This window comes from Tupaia chinensis, unplaced genomic scaffold (genome assembly GCF_000334495.1).
Source record: "Tupaia chinensis unplaced genomic scaffold, TupChi_1.0 Scaffold138390_1, whole genome shotgun sequence".
Lineage (NCBI taxonomy): Eukaryota > Metazoa > Chordata > Mammalia > Scandentia > Tupaiidae > Tupaia > Tupaia belangeri.
The window spans coordinates 1,834,451-1,859,656 of NW_006198287.1; the positions used below are offsets into that span (position 1 = coordinate 1,834,451).

At 40.7% G+C, this 25,206-nt stretch overlaps 1 protein-coding gene across 1 annotated transcript in view; it reads left to right on the plus strand.

Annotated features, from left to right (window-relative positions):
- Positions 1 to 25,206, plus strand: part of MTMR9 (myotubularin related protein 9) — a 46,330-nt gene that overhangs the window by 15,943 nt on the left and 5,181 nt on the right. The window contains exons 4-9 of the mRNA XM_006161222.3: positions 3,743 to 3,916; positions 7,148 to 7,365; positions 10,785 to 10,946; positions 15,304 to 15,445; positions 18,040 to 18,260; positions 24,997 to 25,148. Coding sequence (XP_006161284.1) covers positions 3,743 to 3,916; positions 7,148 to 7,365; positions 10,785 to 10,946; positions 15,304 to 15,445; positions 18,040 to 18,260; positions 24,997 to 25,148 — 1,069 coding nt within the window. The remainder of the gene's footprint in view (positions 1 to 3,742; positions 3,917 to 7,147; positions 7,366 to 10,784; positions 10,947 to 15,303; positions 15,446 to 18,039; positions 18,261 to 24,996; positions 25,149 to 25,206) is intronic.

The window sequence follows — 25,206 nt, forward strand, 5'->3', positions numbered from 1 at the left end:
AAGAAAAACTGCCATTATTTGTTGACCATATATAGTTATCTACATAGGAAAAATGAAAGAATTTTAATTTAATTTAATTTATTTAGTTTTTTTTAGTTTTTTTGGCTACAGGGTATGTGTACACTCTCTGGAGAGAGGCAGAGACAGGGAAAGTAAAAAATCACTCCTAGGGAGGATGGTCACTCCACAATCTTGTCTCTTCCATTCTCCCCTCAGGAGGTGAGCTGGCCCTGTATCACAGTGTTTAAGCTCTATGCATTGGGAGCTGAATCCCATATGGACAACTACAGTTCAAATCCTAGGTCCAGTGGCTTGAGAAACACACTGGGCACGTGTGTGCGCCTGCTCAAAATCCTGATGGGAAGGAGAAATTGAGGAAAAAGGATTGTGATATGACCACATCCCATTGGAAAGTGTTTCCTTTCTCTCTATCAAGTTCATGTGCCCTCTGGCAGTTAAAAGAAAAATAAATTTAGATGTAAAATCCAAAATAATAATAATAATAAAGCAAAAAATATTTAGAATGGTTGCTTTTGGGAAATGGAATTGAAATTGGGTGAGCAGGAAATATGTAACTGCTTTTTTTGTATGTGTAATCTTTTAGACCCTGTAATATTGAAGTTGGTAACATGACTTTGAAAAGTGTCATAATGGTTAAGGAGCTGGCGAACTGCGGCTTGAATCCCAGACCTGGCAGCTTAAAAATCATGGTGGGCATTTATATGTACATGCCCAAAATCCTGAGAGGAGAATGGAGGAGGAGGGATTGCGGCATGGCCATCATCCTGGCGGATGATTTCTTACTTTACCTACCAAGCACATATACCCTATAGAAAAAATATCTCAAAAAAAGTTCACTTTAAAAATTAGATATTGTAGGAGCCAGCAGGTGGCATGGTGGTTAAGGCACTGGACTTCCACATAGCTGACTGCAGTTCAAGTTGCAGACTTGGTGTCTTGCTTTCTCACTTTCCTTTCTCTCTCTGGTCAAATTTAAAAATAGTAATAAATAAAATTAAATAAAAAAGTCTTTTTTAAAAAAAGATATTGTAACTTATAAAAACATTTAAAAAGATAATATTCTTTTCTCTCTTAAAATTAAAAATATTTTCTGGCCAGAGGGTACATGTGCTTAGGGGAAAGGGAGAGGGAGAGAGAGAGAAATTCCCCAGTGGGTCATGATCTTGCTGCAATCGTTTTTCCTCCATTTCTCCATTTCCCCAGGATTTTTGGCATGTACACCTGGCATGTTTTCAAGCTGCTGGGGCTAGGATTCAAACCAGGGTCAGCCGTGTATGATCTAGCTTTTGATTCACTGCAGTTAATTACTGTGTTATGGGACTATCCCAGTACTCTTCGTACAGTACATCTAACATATTTGTTAGCTTTATCCTATTTTTGTAACCCATGGTATGTTAGGTCAATTCAAATTTATAGGAACATGGGGCTGGCAGGTAGTATGGTGGTTAAGGGTGCTGGACTCCCACATGGCTGACCAAGGTTCAAGTCCTGAACCTGGTGGCTTGCTTTCTCTTTCTCTCTCTCTCTCTGTGTCTCTCTCTCTGGCCAAATTAAAATAAATGAATGGATAAATAAAATTTAATAATTAAAATAAAAAACAAATTTATAGGAACATATTGAAATTTATCTATATATGTGTGTGTATACATCTATACACATATATATGTGTATATATATTTATGTATGTATATATTAGATAAGTCATCAAGAAGGTCATGACATACTTTCCTATGCAAAAATGCTTCATGATTTTCCTGACAACTCAATCTATGTATGTGTGTGTGTGTATAATTCTTTTTAAAGTTTACAGTCTTCAAGCAGTTTTTAATTCTGATGTTTAAAATAAATTGTCATTCAATAGCTTCATATGCATTTAGTCCTTAGTGCACTGAAGTAGAAATTATTTCATTGACATCTGTAAATGTAATCTTCCTTAATTGTGAATCATTATTGTTTTAAGAAAGATGTTCTAATCTTACTATATTATTTTTCCTTTTAAAAATAATGGATAATATTTGATATAGATAGTACTAGTCTGTTCTGGGTAAGCATTATCTGGAGTACTACAGTCTTACTGCTGCTATGCTTTAAGAGTACCATTTATAAACCACATAGTGGGGCTGGCGTGGCATGGTGGTTAAGGCACTGGACACTCCCACATGGCAGACCATGGTTTGAATCCCGGACCTGGTGGCTTACTTTCATACTTTCTCTCTCTTGTTCTCTATCTCTGTGTCTCTCTCTGGTCAAATCAAAATAGATGAATGAATAAATAGAATTAAAAATAAATAATTATTTTTTAAAAAAGTAAAATAAACCAAGTAGTATCATGAAAGGATGTGATGATGGGACAGCCAATGTCCCTGAATCCCAAATGGCTGACTGTGTGGTTTGAAAAACACACTGGGCGTGTGTGTATGTGCCCCAAATCCTAAAGAACAATAGTGGAGGAGGGATTGTGTTACGACCATCCTTCCTGGGACGTGCTTTCTTTCTTTCTCTCTCTCTCTCTCTGTCTCTCCAGCAAGCTCACATACCCTATAGCAAATTTAAAAAAAGAAAAAATAAATGTGATGAAGATGGATATGGTAATCATGGATATACTTAATGTATTTAATTGGGAGAATGAAAGACTAAGGGGAGGAGCTGGCCAGGTGGGTTGGTGGTTAAGGCCAGTGACTCCCATGTGGTTGACCAAGGTTTGAGTTCTGGACCTGGCAATTTGTTCTCTCACTTTCTCTTTCTCCCTCTCTGATCAAATTAAATAATAATAAATTAAATAAATAATTCTTTAAAAAAATAGACTAAGGGAAACAAGTATCTTTCAAATACTGATCAAATGCCATACGAAATAAGGCACTTGTACCGTGTTGTCTGAAATCATGACAAATATCAATAGAAGTTACAGAGCAGGTGGTTATGCTCAGTATGTGGAAAAACTTTCTAGGAACTAGTGATACCAAACAAGGAAGCTGGTCTTGAAGAATGGAGCTCTTTTCTGGAAGTATTTAAATATAGGCTAGGTATCTTCCCATTGAATTTCTGAAAAATGACTTCATCAGAGAAAGTTGATCGCTAAGATCCTTTAAAATTTTTCAGTCTGGGCCAGCAGGTGGCCCAGTGATGGTTAGGATGCTGGACTCCCACATGGTTGACTGTGGTTCAAGTCCTGAAGCTGTTGGATAACTTTCTGACTTTACTTCTTTATATCTTTCTCTCTGGTGAGTACATGGGTCCAGTGGCAAGTTAAAAAAAAAAAAAAATAGTAGGCTTGCTTTCTCACTTTCCCTTTCTTTCCCTCTCTCTCTGTCTCTGTGTGTGTGTGTGTGTGTGTGTGTGTGTGTGTGTTTCTCTCTGGTCAAATTAAAAAATAAGTGAATGAATGAATAAAATTAAATAAAAAATTCTAAAGAAAATAGTAGAACTGTCAGGTGGTGTGGTGGTTAAGGTGCCGCACTCCCACATGGCCAACCACGATTTGAGTTCTGAACCTGGCTACTTGGTATCTCACTTTCCCTTTCTCTCTCTCTCACTCTCACTCTCACTCTCTCATTGTGTTCCTCTGTGGTCAGTTAAAATAAATAAATAAATAAAGTTAAATAAAATAATTCTTAAAAAATAGAAATAATAATGATGATAAAATAAATCTTAAAAAAAATTTTTAGGTTATTTGGCTACGTTGAGACATTTGCTTAGCTTTAAAATATTTTGTATTTTCCAGACCAGTGAATGGAGGCTCAGCTATGTCAATAAGGAATTTGCTATCTGTCCCTCTTACCCACCAATTGTCATAGTTCCCAAATCCATTGATGATGAAGCTCTTCGGAAGGTAGCTGCGTTTCGGCATGGAGGCCGCTTTCCAGTACTAAGCTACTATCATAAGAAAAATGGAATGGTAAGTGTGTAGTGCTACTGCTTGATCTGCTGAAAGGCTTGGCTTGGGAAATTTGTCTTACCGTCTCATGCTGCTATAACAGAATACCTGAGACTGATAAGTTATAAAGAACAGAGATTAGTTTATTACAATTCTAGAACCTCTGAAGTCCAAGGTTGAGGTGCCTGTATTGGCAAGGACCTTCTGGCTGACTTTAGAAAAGCATGAGAGCCATGATACACATGTGCATACACAAGGGAGAGGGAGACAAGGGAAGGGGATGGAACCCAGGGTTATCAGGAACACACTCTTGCCATAATTAACCTGCTTCAGAGATAACAGCATAAATCCTGAGGGCCCTTCTCTTAAAAGTCCCACCACTTAACATTATTGCTCTAGAGATTATGTTTCTAGAACAAGAACTTTGAGGGACACTTTCTAACCACAGCAGGCTCTTTTCTTAGAAATGTTCCCTTTTATGGGGGCCAACTGAAGGCGTGGAGGTTAAGGTAACTGGATCCCATATGGAGCACCTGGCAGCTTGAGAAACACACTGGCATACGTGTGCATGCCCAGAATCCCAAAAGGAGGGAGAAATTAAAGGCATTGTGACTGGCCATCCCCTTGGGCAGTACTTTCTAACTTTCCTCTTTCTCTCTCTCTCTCTGTCTCTCCACTGAGCACATGCACCCTCTAGCAAACTTGGAAAAAAAAAAAAGAAGGAAATATTCCCCTTTTTAATGTACCTGTTCATTGAAGTGACTGGCCAAGTCTCTTCTATTAGGATTTCCTTCACATAAACTGCAGGGAATCAGGAGGAGTATGTTTTCTGGGATAAGTATATGACTCTGGATTCTTCCATGATACTGCTCTTCAAAAAGCCCAGATAGGGACCAGTAGTTAGCGTAATGGCGATGTCTCTGGACTCCCACGTAGTCAACTACAGTTCGAGTCCCGGACCTGGTGGCTTAAACTCACGCCAGGCACGTGTGCGTGTGTGCCCAAGATCCCGAGAGGAGAATGGAGGAGAAGGGATTGCGGCCTGGCCATCCCCCCTGGGGGGTGATTTCTCGCTTCCTGTCTCTATGTCTCTCTCTGTCTTTTTGGTGAGCGCATGCGCCCTATAGCAAAAACCTCTCCAGAAAATAAATAAATAAATAAAGTTAAAATCATTAAAAATTAAAAAGTCCAGAGAGATTTATCTTCAGGACACAGTCAAAGAAAACTTGTTTACTTGATACTAACAGCAACATTTAAAAAAAAAAATCAGACTATTTATTCATTTCAATGAAAGAAAGAGAAAGGTATTTATTTATTTATTTATTAACCTTTTTCCCATAGAGCACATTACAAGAAAGAGAGAGAAATAGTGAGAGGGAGAGTGAGAAATCACCCTGTAAAGGGGATGGCCACACTGCAGTCCCTTCTCCATTCTTCTGGGATTTGGAGCATGCATACACATTGTACCTGGCATGATTTTCAAGCCCCCAGGTCCAGGATTTGAACTGCTGTTGTTCGTATAAAAGTCCAGTGCTTTAACCACAATGCCACCTACTGGTCTCAACAGCAACGTTCTTCTTCTTCTTCTTTTTTTTTTTTCAATTTTGACTTTATTTATTTATTTACTTATTTTAATTTGACCAGAGAGGGGCAAAGGGAGGAGAGAGAAAGTGAGAAAGCAAGCTACCAGATCCAGGACTCGAACCGCAGTCAGCCATGTGGGAGTCCAGTGCTCTTAACCACCATGCCACCAGTCAGCCCCAACAACAACATTCTTAAGGTACAAAAATGAGAAATTTTTCTATCTAGAATATGGTAATACACTATATTATAATCACTGTCACCAAATCTTTATGTGAAAGAGATATCATTTAGTATCAACTTTAGTAAAACACAAGAATTGAATAGGGAAGAGCTTGTCATGTTTTTTGTTTCCTAAATATTTCCAAATCTCTTTCTCCTTTCTCATTTTCTGTCAATAAACTCTACTTCTCATTTTTTCAACCAATAATAAATTAGTCAATGAGTATAGCTATCTTCTATTTTCCTTTCCCCTTAGTAACATGTCAGAAAATGCATATTTAGTATGCATTTAGTAAAAGATTTTTAAAAATCTGTAAAATCTGTTACTTTGGCAATAGGCCACCTATCCTGCCTACTCAATAGTATTGCTATTTAGAAGGGTTTATGATAAACTATTTTAACAACTGATGTTAAATATAGCATGTGTCCATTCAGGAAGCACTATCTGAAGGTTAACTCTTGTCATCCTCTGGGTGACCTTTCTCAATCATGTTGCAGTTCAGGGTAGTTAAGATAGCAGTATGTGATGGTGATCTCTTGAAATAACTCTAAACCATTCACCAGGGAAAAGATTAGTGTAACAGATACAAATTTCTTTCTTGCTCTCTCTTTTTTTAATTTGCCAGAAGGTGCTAGAGAGAGAAAGAGAGGGAAAGTGAGAAAGCACTCCCCCTGAGGAATGGTCACACCAGATCCCTTTTCTATTTCTTCCTTCTTTGGGGATTTTGAGCATGCATGTACACACAATTTCTCTAGCCACAGGTCTGGGACTCAAACTTCACAATCAGTCAACTGTATAGTATCCAGCTGCCTTCACTAACATGCCACAGGCTGGCCTGAGAAACATTCGAAAAACTAAGCTTTCAAAATATGTAGCCTTGGGGGAACCAGCAGTTAGCGTAATGGCTATGTCACTGGACTCCCACGTAGTCGACTGCAGTTCGCGTCCTGGACCCGGTGGCTTAAAACTCACGCCGGGCGCGTGTGCGTGCGTGCCCAAGATCCCGAGAGGAGAATAGAGGAGAAGGGATTGCAGCGTGACCATCCCCCCTGGGGGGTGATTTCTCACTTTCTGTCTCTCTGTCTCTCTCTCTCTGTCTGGTGAGCGCACGCTCCCTATAGCGAAAATCTCTCAAAAAAAAAAAAAAATGTAGCCTTGGGACCAGCAGTTAGCGGAATGACTATGTCGCTGGACTCCCATGTAGTTGACCACGGTTCGAGTCCTGGACTCGGTGGTTTAAACTCACGCCGGGTGTATGTGTGTGCCCAAGATCCTGAGAGGAGAATGGAGGAGAAGGGATTGCAGTGTGGCCATCCCCCCTTGCTTTCTGTCTCTCTCTGTCTTTCTGGTGAACGCACGCTGCGCACGCACCCTATAGCAAAAAACCTCTCCAAAAAAAGAAAAAAATCAATAACTGCTGTTGAATTTTCACTGTATTTTCCTTCTAGGTGATTATGCGAAGTGGGCAGCCACTCACTGGCACAAATGGGAGAAGGTGCAAGGAAGATGAAAAGCTGATAAATGCTACCCTCAGGGCAGGGAAACGAGGCTACATCATTGACACCCGATCTCTAAATGTGGCTCAACAAGCTCGAGCCAAAGGAGGTGGCTTTGAACAAGAAGCTCATTATCCTCAGTGGAGGCGCATTCATAAATCCATTGAGAGGTAAAAGATTCTGGAGCTAGCAGGAACTCTTATTTGAAGCTAATTTTAGTACAACAGATGAGACAGATGAGCCCTAAGCTGTTTAGAAGTGAGATAGTCAGTAATTGACTACATCTCTTCATGTTTTGTTATTGTTCAGCTTTATTAAGGTTTAATTGAAAAAAACCTTGTAGTCCAGCTTCGTGACCTGGTGGTTAAGGCAACTGGATCCCACATGGCTCACCTTGTGGTTTGAGTCCCAGGCCAAGTGGCTTGAGAAACACACTAGGTATGTGTGTATGCCCAAATACCTGTAAGAAAGGAGAAAAAAGGAATTGTGGTATGACCATTATTCACTTTCTTCACTCCCTCTATCTCTGCCTCTCTCTGGCAAGCACATGCAACTGCTAGCAAAACAACAACAAAAAAACAAAACAACAACAACAACAACAAAAAAAAAGTGTATGCAGTTATCTTTCAGTATCTGTGGGCAGGAATAGCAAAATCCACAGATGCTTACGTCTCTTATATAAATGGTGTCATACTTGCATATTACCTATATATAGCTTATATACTTTTCTTTATTCATTCATCCATCGAAGAACACTTAGGTTGATTGCATATCTTGATATCCATATTCCAGATTTTTAAATCCTAATAGGCCCTTTTTACCCACACAATTCTTAAATTATAAATTTGCCAATTTTGTTTTTTGGGTTTTTTTAAAATAATTATTTATTTAATTCCATTTGTTAGTATTACTACTACTATTATTATTATTTAATGTGACCAGAGAGACAGAGAGAGAAAGGGAAAGGGAGAAAGCAAGCTGCCAGGTGTGGGACTTGAACCACGGTCAGCCATGTGGGAATCCAGTGCCTTTAGCCACCACACCACCTGCCAGCCCCAACCTTCTTCTCACAATTAGTGCTGCAATGAGCAGGGTTATGTAGATACATCTGTGAGATCCTGATTTCATTTCCTTTGGGGATATACACAAAAGTGTGATTGCTGGATCTTATGGTAATTCTATTTTTAATTTATTTGAGGAACCGCCATACTGTTTGCTGTAATAGCTGTACCCATTTACATCCCCACAAATAGTGTACAAAAGTACCTTTCCTCCACATTCTTGCCAACATTTACCTCTTGTCTTTTCGATAATAATCATTCTAATAGGTGTGAGGTGATATCTCATTATAGTTTTAATTTGTGTTCTCCATATAATTAGTGATGTTGAGCACTTGTTGACCATTTTTGTGTCTTCTTTTAAGAAATTTCCCTCAGATCCTTTGTTCTTTAATCCAGTTATTTGTGGGACCAGCAGTTAGCATAATGGCTATGTTGCTCCCATGTAGTTGATCGCAGTTCGCATCCCAGACCTGGTGGCTTAAACTCACTCTGGGCGCGTGTGCGTGCATGCCCAAGATCCCGAGAGGAGAATGGAGGAGAAGGGATTGCAGTGTGGCCATCCCCCCTGGGGGGTGATTTCTCACTTTCTGTCTCTCTGTCTCTCTCTGTCTGTCTGGTAAGCGCACGTGCCCTATAGTAAAAACCTCTCAAAAAAAGAAAAAAATCCAGTTATTTGCTTTCTTATTATTGAGCTGTTTGAATTCCTTATAGGTTTTGAATATTAATCCCTTATCTAATGAATTGTTTGTAAATATTTTCTTTCATTCAATGTCTGTGTACTCTCTCTATTCTTTCTTTTAGTTTGATGAAATCCCATCTGTTTTTGCTTTTGTTGCCTATGTGTTTTGGAACATATCCCCAAAAACTAATTGACTAAACCAATGTCAAGAAGATTTTTCCCTATGATTTTTGTTAGTAGTTTACAGTTTCAAGCCTTATGTTTATGTTTTTTATTTACTTGAATTACCTTTTTAATGTGTCGTTGAATTCAGTTTGCTAGTATTTTGTTGAGGAACTTTGCATCTGTTTTTATCAGGAATATTGACCTGTAGTTTTTTTCCTCGTAGTGTCCTTGTATGCCTTTGGTATCAGCATAATGCCGGCCTAATAAAGTGAATCTGGATGTATTCCCTATTGTTTAATATTTTGAGAGAGCTTGAGAAGGATTGGTGTTAATTCTTTTTTAATTATTTGGTAGAATTCAGCTGTGAAGCCATCAGATGCTGGGCCTTTAATGGGGGATATTTAATAATTGATTCAGTCTCCTTACGTGTTATTGATCTATTCAGATTTTCTGTTTCTTCATGATTCAGTCTTGATAGGTATATGTTCCTAGGAATTTACCGATTTCTTCGAGGTTATTCAATTTATTGGTGTATAATTGTTCATAGTAGTCGCTTATCCTTTGTAGTCCTGTAGTATCTCGGTTGTAATGTTTCTTCTTTTGTTTCTGATTTCATTTGAATCTTTGCTCTCTCTCTTTTTAGTTACTCTAGCTAAAGGTTTGTCAATTTTGTTTATCTGCTTTAAAAACCAACTTTCTCATTGTGTTTTATAAGGTAAACGAAAGAACTGCTCAGAAATGGCCACCAATAAGTTTTAGCCAAATAGCATTCTTTTTTTAAGTCACCTCTAAAACCTTATCAAGGGCCAGCAGGTAGCATGGTGGTTAAGGCACTGTATCCCACATGGCTGACTGTACAGTTTGAGTCCTGGCCCCAGCAGCTTGAGAAATCACACAGGGCACATTAGTGTGTGTGTTCCAAAATTCCAAGAGGAGAGTGAAGAAGAAGGGATTTCAGAGATTGTGGCCACCCCCCTGGAGAGCGATTTCTCACTTTCCCTCTCTTCTGTCTCTATCTCTCCGGCAAGCACATATACCCAATAGCAAATTTTTTTTAATAAAATATCTGCTCCTCTGCTTGTAAATCAGTTGTTGCCAAAGTTACTGAACATATTTGTTATATTTTCCCCAAAGATTTTAGAGACTTAATTTCTCCCCATATGCACCTATTTTCACCCTATTTTTCTTTTTCACCTTTATAGTCTCGTTTGTTATAAATGAGTGGTTTATGAGTGCTTCTCAATGGGCGGGTGAGAATGGTAGCTGAAAAACAGTGGGATCTGAACTGGTCCCAAGTTATCCCTGCTTCTGGTATCAAGATCTAGTGTTCAGTCTGTAGGAATAGGCTGCAGATGTAATCCTGGTGAGCTGCTACAAATGCGTTGCTCGGGCTGTTTCCTCAATCAGACGGTCCAGCTCTGTGAACTAGGTTTAATATGTTCGGTTGAGGAACAGTTTACCATGACAGGCATTTTAAGCCTCTTGGCAATGATGTTTGAATATTAGTGTCTCAATCTTTAAGCATCAAGTTACTGTATAGCAGGGTAAGTATTTTTATAGTACAGTATTTTGAACTTTTGCTCTTGTATATATTAGACGCTGAATTTGGGGTTTGATTTCTTTTATCATTCTATTTCCATTTTAAAGATTTTTTTTTTTTTTTACTTTTTCTTATTTTTAAAAGATATCATGTTCTTCAGGAGAGCTTAATCAAACTTGTGGAAGCTTGTAATGACCAAACACATAACATGGACCGATGGCTTAGTAAATTGGAGGCCTCAAACTGGCTGACTCACATCAAAGAGATTCTGACGACCGCCTGTCTAGCGGCTCAGTGTATTGACAGGTAAAGTGCATTTCAGCATTCCTGAGTGGGATGTGCACTGATAACTAGACTTTGTTTTTAATTCAGACATATATTTATAGATTATGTCAAAGTTTGTGCCTGTTCCATATCTTGTGTTCAGACCATTGTGTAAATTACTGTGTAAGATAGTCAACACCATTCAGTTATAGATAAGGTATGTACATAGAGTCCGGCATTTAATAGATAATTGATGTTTGTTTAATAAACTATGTATACTTACACATCTTCTTTGACGCAGATTTTTAAGTACTAAAGAAGGCTTTTTTTTCTATAAAATGCTTGGATTATGAATTTACCAATGTTGTTTTTTGTAAGCTGTGAAAAAAAGGAAAGACAGTTTTCTTATTTATTCTCAGAGGGTCAAGTTACCGCCTTACCTTTGAAATATCAATGAGGGACCAGCCAAGTAGTGTTGGGGCTAAGGCAGCTAGATCCTGCATGGTTGATTGCATAGTTCAGGTCCTGGACCTAACAGCTTGAAAAACACAGCAGGCACCTGTATGTATGTGCCCACAATCCCAAGAGGAGAATGGAGGGGAAGGGATTGTGGCATGGCCATTCCCCCAAGGGGGTGCTTTCTCCCTCCCCCCCCCCCCGTTCATCTCTCTCCAACAGGTGCACATGCCCTATAGCAAATTAAATAATAAAAATAAAATAAAATAGCATCAAAAAATAAAATACTTAGGATAAATTTAATCAAGGAGTTGAAGATCTGCACACCAAAAGTATAAAACATTGGTGAAATAAATGAAGAAGACACAAATGGAAAGATAGCCTGTATTCATGGATTAAATAATAAAATTTTTAAAAATGAAATATCAATGAAAGGAAGCCTATGATTTTGTCACAGAGTAAAGTGATCCCTTCTAATGTTTCAGATATCTTACTGCAAACTATATATAATATGTGCCATTGTATCTGCATCTCAACTTGAGAAAACCCAATGGTAGCAATGTGAAGTATATGAAGTGATTTAAATTTATTCACTCAGTTAAAGATTGCTAATCCTTGAGACTTGAGGCAGAAGACTTGAACAGAGACAGGATTGGTATAAATTGTTGCAGAAGCATAGAATGCCCTTTTTAAGAAGGACATTCCCACTGAAGAAATAGGTAGGTCTAAGTACTGTCTGCACGGTTGGATGATACTTTCCTTTAGAGTTTAACTTCTTTTATTGATGCCTCTGTATTAGGGATACATAAATGTAATGTTTTATGGTTACAGAGAAATGGATAAATAGATAGTTGCTTAAGATCATCTGATAAGTCAGTCACAAACTGAGATCGCATGGAGACCTTTGAGATCCGAATTCTCAGCCTGTCACTTTTCTGTGTTGTAGGCATTAAATGGGGCTTATGTAGCTAATAAAACATGGGAATTAAAGACCAAGGTTTGGGGCCAGCAAGCAATGTGGCAGTTAAGGTGCTGGACTTCCACGTGGTTTGAGTCCTGTACCCAGTGGCTTGAAACCCACACTAGATGCATGTGCATGCATGCCCAAAACCCCAAGAGGAGAATGGAAAAGGGATTGCAGCATGGCCATCCCCCCCTGAGGGCTGATTTCTTGTTTTTCTCTCCATCTCTCTAGCAAGCTCCAGCACCCTATAGCAAAAATCTCTAAAAAGGACCAAGGTTTTGTGACATATAAATCAGTAATGTAGAATGATGAGATGTTAATATTGAGTGTTTTGTTTCTTTCAATGTAAGTTTGCCAGATTTCTCCTTACATTATGAATGCAGAGGCATTTGTCTTCTTATGAAAGATGAATTGTAGTAAACATTTATCACTCTGTTGTCTAAATGTTCATCCATAATAACAAAGTAATGCAGATAAGGCAAACCTAGGTGCAGAACAGTTTTTATTGTCTCCACTTTGTTTAGTTTGGTCCAGCCACCTTAAACAAATAATGGGTTCCAAACACTTACAGGATTGATAGTTTTAGTATGTCTTGCCATATTTGGGTTCCCTTTGCTTCTGTAAAATTTTGTACAAATGCATATGCTTGCGTGCCCAAAATCCCAAGAGAAGGATGTAAGAGAACAGATTGTGGCAGGGACACCCCCGCCATGGGGTAATTTTTCACTTTCTGTCTCCCTGTCTCTCTCTGTCTCTCTGGCAAGTGCATGAACCCTATAGCAAAAATCTCTCTCAAAAAAAAAAAAAAAATTAGGGGGACCAGCACGTAGTGTAATGGCTATGTCGCTGGACTCCCATGTAGTCGACCACGGTTCGAGTCCCAGACCTGGCGGCTTAATCTCATGCTGGGCGTGTGTGCGTGCGTGCCCAAGATCCTGAGAGGAGAATGGAGGAGAAGGGATTGCGGCGTGGCCATCCCCCCTGGGGGGTGATTTCTTGCTTTCTGTCTCTCTGTCTCTCTCTTTCTGGTGAGCACATGTGCCCTATAGCAAAAACCTCTCCAAAAACAAGGAAAAAGAAAAGGAAAAAAAAAATTTCCCCGATAACTAAGTACTCAAAATGTAAATATAGATTTTAAATTAATTGACTTAAATTCAGAATATTGCACAGATAATATAGTCATTATATCAGAAAACTTAATATGTTTGCTCATACTCTTTAGCATACTCATTAGTTTCTGTCTGAAGAGTGGGATTGTTAACCTAACTATAGGTGAACTTCGAGGAGTATGCTATTTTCAAATTAAGGACCCCCAAATAATTCAGCAGAAGGCAAAAAACATAGGTAGATCATGTATAGTATAACAAAAATTGATGTAACTAAATATTCAACTATCGGATTCAGTAAACTGTAGGTCATCACTTAATAGAATTTTAATATAATGTGGGAAACTATTTTAATAACAGTGAAAATAACAGGGAATTACCTTTTATTATAGCCACATAAAGTATATATATATACAAGGGGGAAAAAATCAATGATAGTAACCAAATGTGAAGCTTTTATGTGAAGGTGATAGTTTCCTTTCTTCCAAAATTTTCTTTACTGTTGTCTCAATAAACAGGGTGTAAGAGAGGAGGATAAAAGATGTAGATAGTTTCTGTGTTTTATTCTTGCTAGGAGTATGAGATCCAGATACCTCAAAAGTCTCTTGAGACAGTGCTGTCCTGCTACTGACTTTCTAGTTGGATAGTTTCATGTTTTTGCTTTTTCCTGTTTCCATGTTTCTCCAAGTGTGTTTCTTTCTTTCTTTTTTTCTTTTCTTAAGATAGATTTCTGCTATAGGGTGTGTGCATTCACTTGAGAAACAGAGAGACAGAGAGCCTGAAAGTGAGAAATCACCTCCCAGGGGACAGCCACGCTGCAATCCCTCCTCATCCATTCTCCTCTCAGGATTTTCAGCATACATGCACATGCTCTCAGCATGAGTTTCAAGCCACCAGGCTGAGACTTGAACTGTGGTCGACTATGTGGGAGTCCAGGCCCCTTCAAGTGTTGTTTAAGACTTGTTTCCCAGATCCATTACAGTTTATGACAGTGTCCTTATACTCAGCTGATGGTAGAAAGATAGAATCAAGGTCAGAAAGTTAATTTTGAGTGTACATTTATAGGTTTGATGAGAAAAAGTTGTGTTTTTTTTAAAGAATTATTTAATTTAATTAATTAACTTATTTATTTTAATTTGACCAGATAGGGACAGAGCAAGAAGTGAGAGAGAAAGTGAGAAAGCAAGCTTTCAGGTCTGGGACTCAAGCTGTAGTTGGCCATGTGGGAGTCCAGCACTCTTAACCACCATGCCACTTGCCGGCCCCAAGAAAAAGTTTTAATTGATTATTAAAGTGAAAAAGTTAAGTATCTTCTATGCCTTTCAGTTTTGTAAAGAGAGAAAAACTTCAACAAAAAGAATTTATAAAATTGGTTTTAATTTTTTTTTTTTTGAGAGGTTTATGCTATAGGGCGCGTGCGCTCGCCAGACAGACAGAGAGAGACAGAGAGATAGAAAGCGAGAAATCATCCCCCCAAGGGGGATGACCACGCCACAATTCCTTCTTCTCCATTCTCCTCTCAGGATCCTGGGCATGCATGCACACGCGCCCGGCGTGAGTTTACACCACCGGGTCCGGGATGTGAACTGCGGTCAACTACATGGGAGTCCAGCGACATAGCAATGCTCCAAACTGCTGGTCCCAATTGGTTTTAATTTAAAGGGGTTCTTGCCGTGCAGAATTTAGGATTAATAATAGTTATAATTTTTCCAAGAAATGTTCTCATCTATTATTTACCTTATTTAGGCTCTAAACCCCACTGGACAGAGCAGAATGCATGACTGAAAATGGTACTCAATTAAGTGTTTATTATTAACAGAGTTCATTGACCATGTTGGGAGTATCCCATTTGTACTCTGGATTTTCCTATTAGGGAAGGAGCATCAGTATTGATTCATGGAACAGAAGGAACAGATTCCACCCTTCAGGTGACCTCCCTGGCCCAGATCATCTTGGAACCAAGAAGCAGGACCATCCGTGGTTTTGAGGCCCTCGTAGAAAGAGAGTGGCTACAGGTGAGAAAAGCTATCTGATACGCATAGGAGCTGCTAATAATTGATGTTATGATCCTAGTGTATGGAATTTTGATTAAAATTGTTGATTTGTGTGTTTAATTTTATGTAAACCATTATTCTTATCTTCCCCTTGATAAATGCTTATAATCTGTACTACCTCTCAATCTATGGCTCTCTCTTTACCTATACAGGTTTTGCATCCCTAATCTGAAAATTCAAAATCTGAAATGCTCCAAAATCCCCACAACTTTGAATGTCTACATGATGCCACAAATGGAAAATTCCACACTTGACCTCATGTGACAGGTTGCAGTCAAAATACTGCAATAAAAAAAAAGTGTCTAAAATTACTGTATGTGGCTGTATGTGTAAGGCACATATGAAACAGTAAATTTCTTGTTTAGACTTGGGTTCCATCCCCAGGATATCTAACTATGTATATGCAAATATTCCAAAATCTGAAAAAATCTGGAAGTCTAAATACCTCTAGTCCCATGCATTTCAGATAATGTATACTTACCCTGTATTGCTCTCGTTACTTCATTTACTTAAAAAAAATTTTTATAAGCTGTAATTTGTTATGTATAGGGGAAATAGAAAGATTGTAAAACATAGTCTGGTCTCCCAGAAGCTTAGTCCTGGTAGAGACTGAATACACGAGCAAGCACAGGAAGGGGAGGGAAGAGTGTAATTACGAGGCGTTGCACTGACTGTAGCACTTTCTGCTTTTGCTCGTCTTGCTCCAGTCTGTGTTCTTCCATGACCAGATGAATCCTTCATATACTTTAAAATCCAGCAAAATAGCTGTTTTTGTCAAGTCTTTGAGACTTTACCTTTTTTCACTTATAAAACTGATCCATTGAGGTCAGCAGGTGGCATGGTGGTTAAGGCACTGGACTGCCACCTGGCTGACCACAGTTCAAGTCCTGGACCTAGAGGCTTGCTTTCTCATTTTCCGTCTCTCTGTCTCTCTCTGTGTGTGTCTCTTAACATAGATTGAAATCCTGCAAGCCAGAGACTAATTTATGAAGATACTTTCACTAAGTAACCTAGTAAAAAATTTTGACAGAAAACAAACGCTTAGATGTATCTTGAAAGTGTGTATGTCTCTAGTGAAAAAAGAATTTCTGGCCCTTTAAGTTACAATTCACATTTATTACGTGTTAATGCTGTGTGGACCCTGTCCACCCTGCCTGACAACTCACCTTTATCTCTGTTTAAGTGAAAGCATTCTAAATTCACCTTCCATTTCAGTGACAGTCTATTCAACTACATTTCTCACGATGCATATTACAGAAACAAATGAATATGACTTATTTATATATTGACATTTTAATTGCTGTCAAAATCTCAGTAGGCACCAGAAAATTTTCATGGCAGTATCTTTGTCAGATAAAGTGTGTAAGGACCTAAAGATTGAACAGGTCTCTGAAGTACCTAGTAGAGTGTAAGGGTAGGGTGGTAGGGTCAGTACTTGAGTTCTGGAAAAGAAGCCCAAATGATTTCTTTTTGTTTGTTTGTTTTCTTTTTTTCAAGGAGAGAGATTTTTGCTATAGGACCATGTGCGCTCACTGAGAGAAATAGAGAGACAGAAAATGAGAAATCACCGCCCCGAGGGAGGTGGATGGCCACGCAGCAGTCCCTTCTCTTCCATTCTCCTCTCAAGATTTTGGGCACACATGCACACACGCCTGGCATAAGTTTAAGCCACCAGGTGCGGTCACCTACATGGGAGTCCAGTTATGTAACCATTACGCCATCTGCTGGTCCCCCAAATGATTCTTCAATTGACTTTGGTTAATAGACGACAGATTCTTCTAGCTCTTTTCTGGGAATGAAGAATTAAAGACAACCTTAGCTTTATCTCTAATATAAAGATTAGAGATCTCTTTCAAAGAGTGACCTTTTACATATGTGATTAAAGATTTAATATTAGAGCTCACCTTATAAAATGTATCTATGAGAGACCCATATTTGGCTTGATGAGGTTTATTAGCTTGCAACACAATCTGTAGTCTTAGATAGATGGTGATATATCTTCTATTTTTATACCTGAGAGCTTTTTTGACTTTGCTTATTATATAACTGTTGTCATTGTTAAGTTCATTATCTTTCCATTTGATATTCCAAGGACAGTTATAGTTCCTATAGTTGTGCCTTAACTACGTAGCTTCATTAAGGATTTGAAAATTGTGTCTTTTTTTTTAGCTAATGAAATTATTCATCTCAAGCCACAAAATCATTGATCTGAACAGCACCTATACCTAGTTATGTGATGTTAATTACATTAATTAACTGGAGTTAATAAGAATTTCATTTTGGGCCGGCAGACTACATGGTGGTTAAGATGGTAAATTCCCATATGGCTGTCTGCAGTTCTAGTGCTGGACCTGACAGTTTGCTCTCTCAGTTTCCCTCTCTGTTTCTCGCTGGCCAAATTTTAAAAAAATAATAAAATAAATAATAAATATAATAATAATAAACAATTTTTAAAAAAAATACCTTTATTTTAATGTGAGAAATGACATTAATAGAATGTACTATACTTTGATCTCAGTGGGATGTGACTGTCACATATTCATCTTTTTCCTTAGGCCGGTCACCCCTTCCAGCAGCGCTGTGCACAGTCAGCCTATTTTAATAGCAAGCAGAAGTGGGAGGCGCCAGTATTTCTTCTCTTCTTAGACTGCGTGTGGCAGATACTCCGTCAGTTCCCTTGTTCTTTTGAATTTAATGAGAATTTTCTCATCATGCTCTTTGAGCATGCTTATGCCTCACAATTTGGAACATTTCTGGGCAACAATGAAAGTGAAAGGTAGGTACAGTTTACATGGGACATTTAATTTTTAGTTGTTCTGGCCACTTCATAAATGAGACCAGGATTTGGTTCTGTGTTAATATTATTGATAAGGTAGAGGCAGGACCAGTAGATGGCGTAATGGTTATGTCTCTAGACTCCCACTTAGTCAACTGTGGTTCAAGTCCCAGACCTGGTGGCTTAAAACTCCTACCGGATATGTGTTATGCATGCCCAAAATCCTGAGAGAAGACTGGAGGAGAAGAGATTGCAATGTGGCCATCTCCCCATCTCGGGGGGTGGTAATTTCTAGCTTTCTGTCTCTCTCTGTCTCTCTAGCGAGTGCCCTTTCCCTATAGCAAAAATCTCTCTTAAAAAAAAAAAAAAGGTAGAGACTATAGCTAACTATAAATTAAATTATATAAAGTTTATTATGATGATGACCCAGTCACATACTAGGTGAGAACATAGGCTAGATGTTGTTCTAGTAAATTGAAATATGCCTTAGGGGCCAGCAGTGGTTAAGGGCACTGAACTCCCACATGGCCAACTGTGGTTCGAGTCCTGGGCCTGGTGGCTTGCTCTCTCACTTTCTCTCTCTCTCTGTCACTCTCTGGTCAAGTTAAAATAAAATAAATAAAGCTAAATAAAATAATTATTTAAAGAAGTTCTTTGGCTTCATGACTGATAGCCAAGCCATCATCATTTAGTTGAACATAAATTTTAGCAATTATCCATTTTTCACAAATGACTGGAATTGTTTTATCTTTACTTAGTTTAAAGCCAAGTAGACAGAGTAATACATGTTCTTTTTTTTTTTTAAGAGGTTTTTGCTATAGGGCGTGTGCGCTCGCCAGACCGAGAGAGACAGAGAGATAGAAAGCGAGAAATCACCCCCCAGGGGGGATGGCCACGCTGCAATCCCGTCTCCTCCATTCTCCTCTTGGGATCTTGGGCACACACGCACACGCGCCTGGCGTGAATTTTAAGCCACCCGGTCCGAGACGCGAACCGCGGTCGACTACATGGGAGTCCAGCAACATAACCATTATGCTAACTGCTGGTCCCACATGTTCTTTATTAGAGCTGAATTGACAAGTTTTTTTTTGTTTGTTTGTTTTGGGTTTTTTTTTGAGAGGTTTTTGCTATAGGACATGTATGCTTGCCAGAAAGACAGAGAGAGACAGCGAGACAGAAAACGAGAAATCACCCCCCAGGGTGATGGCCATGCCACAATCCTTTCTCCCCATTCTCCTCTCCGAATCTTGGGCATGCACAGACATGCATCTGGTGTGAGTTTAAGCCACCGGGTGCACTACTCAAACTGCAGACAACTATGTGGGAGTCCAGTGACATAGCCATTATGCCAACTGCTGGTCCCAACAAATTTTTAAAATATTTACCCATTGTATAATTCATATAAATGGAATTATACATTAAGTGACTTTGTCACTGGCTTTTTTTAATTAGCAATGTTTCCAATGATCATCCATACAGAGTATTGATATTTCATTTCTATTACTGAATGATATGCCTTTAATAGATATGGTCATCCTTTAGTTGGTGCACATTTGGGTTGTTTCTTTTTGGCTATCAGGAATAATGCTCCAATAAACATCTGTTTAAAAGTTTTTATGTGGACCTATGTTCACATATATTTTTAAAAAATAATTTTTTATTTTATTATTAATATTTTTTAAATTTGCTGTAGGACATGTGCACTCACCCGGGGGAAAAGAGAAAGAGAGAGAGGGAGAGAGGGAGGGAAAGCGAGAAAGCAGGCGACCAGGTCTGGAACTTGAACCGCAGTTGGCTATGTAGGAGTCCAGCACCTAATCAGCATGCCAGCTGCTGGCTATAAGGAATGGATCAACTACACAAAAGATAGAAATGTAGAGCCTTTATTGAGGACGCTTCCAGGGGAGGTTTGCTAGTCCGACAGAGAGAGAGGGCCAGAGAAATCATGCCCTAGGGAGGGATTTAGTGATTTTTATAAGGGTATAGGGAGGGGGAGTGTCTTAGAGGTAGAAGCAGTCCACGTATGGTAATGATTTAGGGAGAGAGCAAACTACTATGCCACATAGGGTCTGGTGCTGTGTGCAGAATAGAACGTCGTGTGCTACATCTGGGTTAGATCCAAGTACAATGCGGGTCTGATGACAGACTAGATCTGGGTTGCATCAGCAGACTGGTGTGGCATCCAACCCCTACATCCAAGCCGCCCAGGCCTCCAGCCTAACATCCTGACTGTTTTGGTGTTATAGGGTGCCATTCGATCATTAACTACTTCTGAAGAGGGGAAGCCAGGGGCTGAGGGCTCTGTGGGAACTTGTGTGTAGGGATGGAGGAGTATTTAGTTGACAGCCACGTGAAACTTCTTGGATTTGGCTTCAGAGGAACCTGAGAAAACAGAGTGTAAACATGAAGAGAAGCCAGATGAGAATTAATGGTCCTAAAATAGGGGCAATCCAGGTGATGAGGGTAGATTGCCACCAGTCTGGGAAATAAGAAGTGGGCTGTTGCTGTTGGCACGTAGTTCTTCGCTTAGATAGCTGAGAACATCAGTGTTTTGTTCAACCAGCCCTGTCTCATTGACATAGTAGCAGCATTCCTCCCTGATTAATAGACAGGTGCCCCCTTTTTCTACCATCAGTAGGTCTAGTGCGTGTTGGTTTTGAAGAGCTACTTGGGCAACTGAAGTGATTTGTCACTGGAGGGAGGCCAGGGAGGCAGCCAAGGCCTCAATGGTTAACTGGAGTTTTTCCTCTAGGTCCTGGGAGGTGGAGATGCTGTGAGTTAATGCCACCTCCCCCCAATTCCGGTGGCTACAAGGGAGGATGTTAGTGTCATGCCTACTACGATGGGAAGGAAGACTGCTCTTTTGGTGTAGGAGTATGTACAAGAGGGGGAAGCCAGCAAGAGGAATTCAGCCTGACCGTAGAGAGTTAGATCTGGGACTAGGGTTACTGGGAGATGAGGGAAAGGGGAGGAGGAGTTGATTAGATTGATTAGGGTGCCATTGCACTAAAAAAAGATGTCCTAGGGTCACAGAGAGAAAAGGAGATTGGGATGGACTGGCTACACAAGGTGTCCAAAGGAGCTGATGAGGTGTTGGTGCAACATGCTGTCTGATTTAGTTGGCCTGTATTTCTGAACAGTGGGATGTTTGGGAGAGGGCTAAAGGAGAGCTGTGAGGTGGTACAGGAAGCGCTTGGGAAGGGGGTTATTGGAACTGCTGTGAGGGGAGCCTGGCCTAGGGAGGCACAGAGAAAGCAGTCTGAGAAATTGTCCGTCCCTGTGGAGTTGAGGAAGGCTCCCTGTTGGACTAAGGATAGCTAGGAAAATGGGTCCGTCTTACCAGCCTGTCCAGCATTCATTTGTTGATTTAGGGAAACTTTGTGGTTATGAATGTTTGTTCATTGGTCTTTTAGTTGGTTGATGGTTTTGGGGACTACTCTGGTATAAGTCCGGAAGATCTGGATGGCCCCTGCTGGGGACGAACTGGTGGGCCCAGGATAAACTTTTACCCAGACTACTTTTACCCACCTTTGATGTTGAGGTAGAGCTAGCCTTGACTGTTGGTGGTAAGGAGGCAAGTGTCTTATAGTTTGTTGTGGGAGTCTAGTTGCACTGCTTGCACTTGGGGCATGGCTTTGTGGGCAGTTGGGGGCAAGGACATTGTCAAGCCCAGTGGCCTGTGTTCCCACACTTGAAGCATAATCCCAGGGGAACGGACTTAGATGAGGAAGTCCTATTCTTGTGCCCCTGTGGGGCCACTGGCCTCAGGGCTGCTACCAAGGCCTGGGTTTGGAGTGCCACCTTGTGGTGAAGGTGGGCATGGTGCCCAGCCTCAGCTGCTTCCTCCTGGGCATTGTAAACCTTAAATGCCATTTTCACCAGATCACAGACAGGGGTCTGAGTGTCATCCTCTGCCCGTTTAAGTTCCTTACAGATATCAGGCACTGACTAGGTAATAAAATGAGACGCCAAAACTGTGGCCCCAGTGGGTGAAGCAGGGTCTAATCATGTATAAAGAGTTAGGCCTGGGACCAGCAGTTAGCGTAATGGCTATGTTGTTGAACTCCCATTTAGTCGACCGTGGTTTAAGTCCCGGACCCGGTGGCTTAAACTCACGCCAGGTGTGTGTGTATGCGTGTCCAAGATCCTGAGAGGAGAACGGAGGAGAAGGGATTGCGGCGTGACCATCCCCCCTGGGGGGTGATTTCTTGCTTTCTGTCTCTCTGGCGAGCGTACGCACCCTATAGCAAAAACCTCTCCAAAAAAATGAGTTAAGGCCTCTATAAGGCGATTGAGAAAGACTGCTAGGTTTTCATCTGCCCCCTGGGTGATTGCCCAGAGTTTGTCAAAATTGACAGTTTTGTTAGAAATAGCCTGCATTCCATCCTGGAGGCATTGGATCATGTAGTCTTGTTTTTTTGGGCCAGAGATTTCTACCTGATAGTCCCAGTGAGGGTTGGTAGTAGGAACAGCCACTTTTCTGGCTGGTAGAGTCAGGTCAACCAGGCAGACTTGGTCGGCATGTTCTCGGGCTGCAGCCTGATCTCACTTGCTCTCATCCACAGTAAGGGTGGAGGACAGGATTACATAGCTGTCATGCCAAGTAAGAATATAAGCCTGAGTAAGATGGCGGAACTCTTTGATAAAAGCTGTGGGGTTAGCAGAGAAAGAACCAAGTCTTCTTTCTATTTGAGATAGATCTTAGAGAGAGAAGGGAACGTGGACTCTGACAATACCCTCCATTCCCGCCACTCCTGGAGAGGACAGAGAAGGTTAGAACTAGGAGAAGGGGTGGGAGAAGGGTGAGAGTGTGAGTGGGTATAGGAACTAACTGGAGACGGGTGAGGAGGGCATAGGAGTGAAGGATATGGAGGAGGAGGAGACAGCAGTGGTGAAGACAGGGGAGCAGTAGGGAGGGCTGGGACTGATGGCGCCGAAGTAGGACCGTATGGTGGGGTACTCTGAGGGGGGCTCTAGGAAGGAGGGGAGGTGGGGTAGTTCATCTATAGGAGAGAGATCGGCCTCTAGGAGAGGTTTGGTCTTAGACTGTGGGGTTCTGGTTGTGAGAAGGACTTGGGCAGTAGTGCAGGAGGTGCAGAGGGAGGGGCCGGAGTGCAGGTCCCAAAAGGCTTGGACATATGGAACCCCTAACCATCTGCCTACCTTTCAGCAATAGTTATCCAATTCAGTGAGGGTATTGTAATTAAAAGTCCCCTCAGGAGGCCATTTGGACCCGTTGTCCAAAGGGTATTGTGGCCAGGCCACAGTGGAATAGAATATCAGCCGCTTGCAGTGGAGGTCCTGAGCAAGTCCTAATTTGGTGAGTTTATGGAGCAGACAGCCCAGGGGCGTCTTTGGCTCAGTAACTGACTCGGTATTACCCATTGTGTCCAGGACTCAAGTGAGCAGAAAAGGGAAAGATGTCCTGAATCTCTTTTTGCACTCACAGAGCAGAACAGGGAATGGGCAGCAAGGAACTGAGACATCTCCACCATCACCTGAACTCCAGGAGTTGGAGGGAACGCTGACATGGCCACATTTTCAGACAGGGAACTCAGAGGTTTGAGTTCTGGAAACCATGGGCAGGTGGACTTACTCTCAGAGGCCAGAGCAGGTGGCCAGTCAGCGGTTGGTACGTTGGTTCCTGGTTCAGGGAAGGAGAGGCCCTCTGGGGACTGCGGGGCACAAAAATCCTCCTGGGTTTTGGCACAAAATGTAAGGAATGGGCCGACTACATGACAAAATAGAAATGCCTTTATTGGGAATGCTCCTGGGCAAGGTTCACTGGTCCGACAGGGGGGGGGCGGGGGCATAGAAGTTGCGCCCTAGGGAGGGGTTTAGCGATTTTTACAAGGGTATAGGGAGGGAGAGTGTCTTGGAAGTAGAAACAGTCCATGTATGGTAATGGTTTAGAGGGAGAGCAGACTACTGTGCCACGTAGGGTCTGGTGCCATGTACAGAGTAGAGTGCTGTGTGCTACATCCAGGTTAGATCTGAGTGCAGCACAGGTAGAAGACAGATGATATCCTGGTTGCATCAACCAACTGTGGTGTGGTGTCTAATCCCTACATCCAAGGTGCCCAGGCCTCTGGCCTAACACTGGCCCTGTTCATCTATCTTAGGTATAAATGTAGGATTGGAATCACTGAGTCATATTAACATTTTGAGGAGCTGCGAAACAAAACATCAGTGTCATTTTTTATTTCCACCGGCAATGTATAAGGTCCAGTTTCTTCACATCTTCACCATTTGTTATGGTCTGCCTTTTTGATAAGCCATATTAGTGGGTGTAAAGTGATTTTTTATTATGGTGACTTGCATTTCCTTGATGGCTAATGACATTGATCATCTTCGTGTTCATTGGCCATGTGTTTATCTTCTTTGGAAGAAATATCTGTGTATATATGAGAGGTCTTGAGAAGGTTCATGGAAGGCCAGCCCCTTGGCCTAGCAATTAAGAGAACATTCTCTTGGTGGAGGTTTTACACCAAACCTGGCATGACCGGATTCTGGTATTATCTTTCTTGCCAGCTTCTTGAGATCCTACGTAGAGGCTTTGTTACGTTACTGAGAGTTATGACAGATATTTTTATTTCCAACATTTTATTTCTCTACTAAAAGTTTTATGTTCTCTCTTCTGTCATACAAAGGGGAGAAACTGTCCTATTAATATAAATATTTAATAGTGCTTATTATAAATTGACTGCTGTAATGGAAAACTTTTTTTCTTGATCAGATGTAAATTGAAGCTGCAGCAGAAAACAATGTCTCTGTGGTCATGGGTCAATCGACCCAGTGAGCTGAGTAAGTTCACCAATCCTCTCTTTGAAGCCAACAACCTTGTCATCTGGCCTTCTGTTGCTCCACAGAGTCTGCAGTTGTGGGAAGGTAAGCCTGTGTCCCTTACAGACTTCAGTTACCAGTCACGTGTGCTCTCTCACCTGCA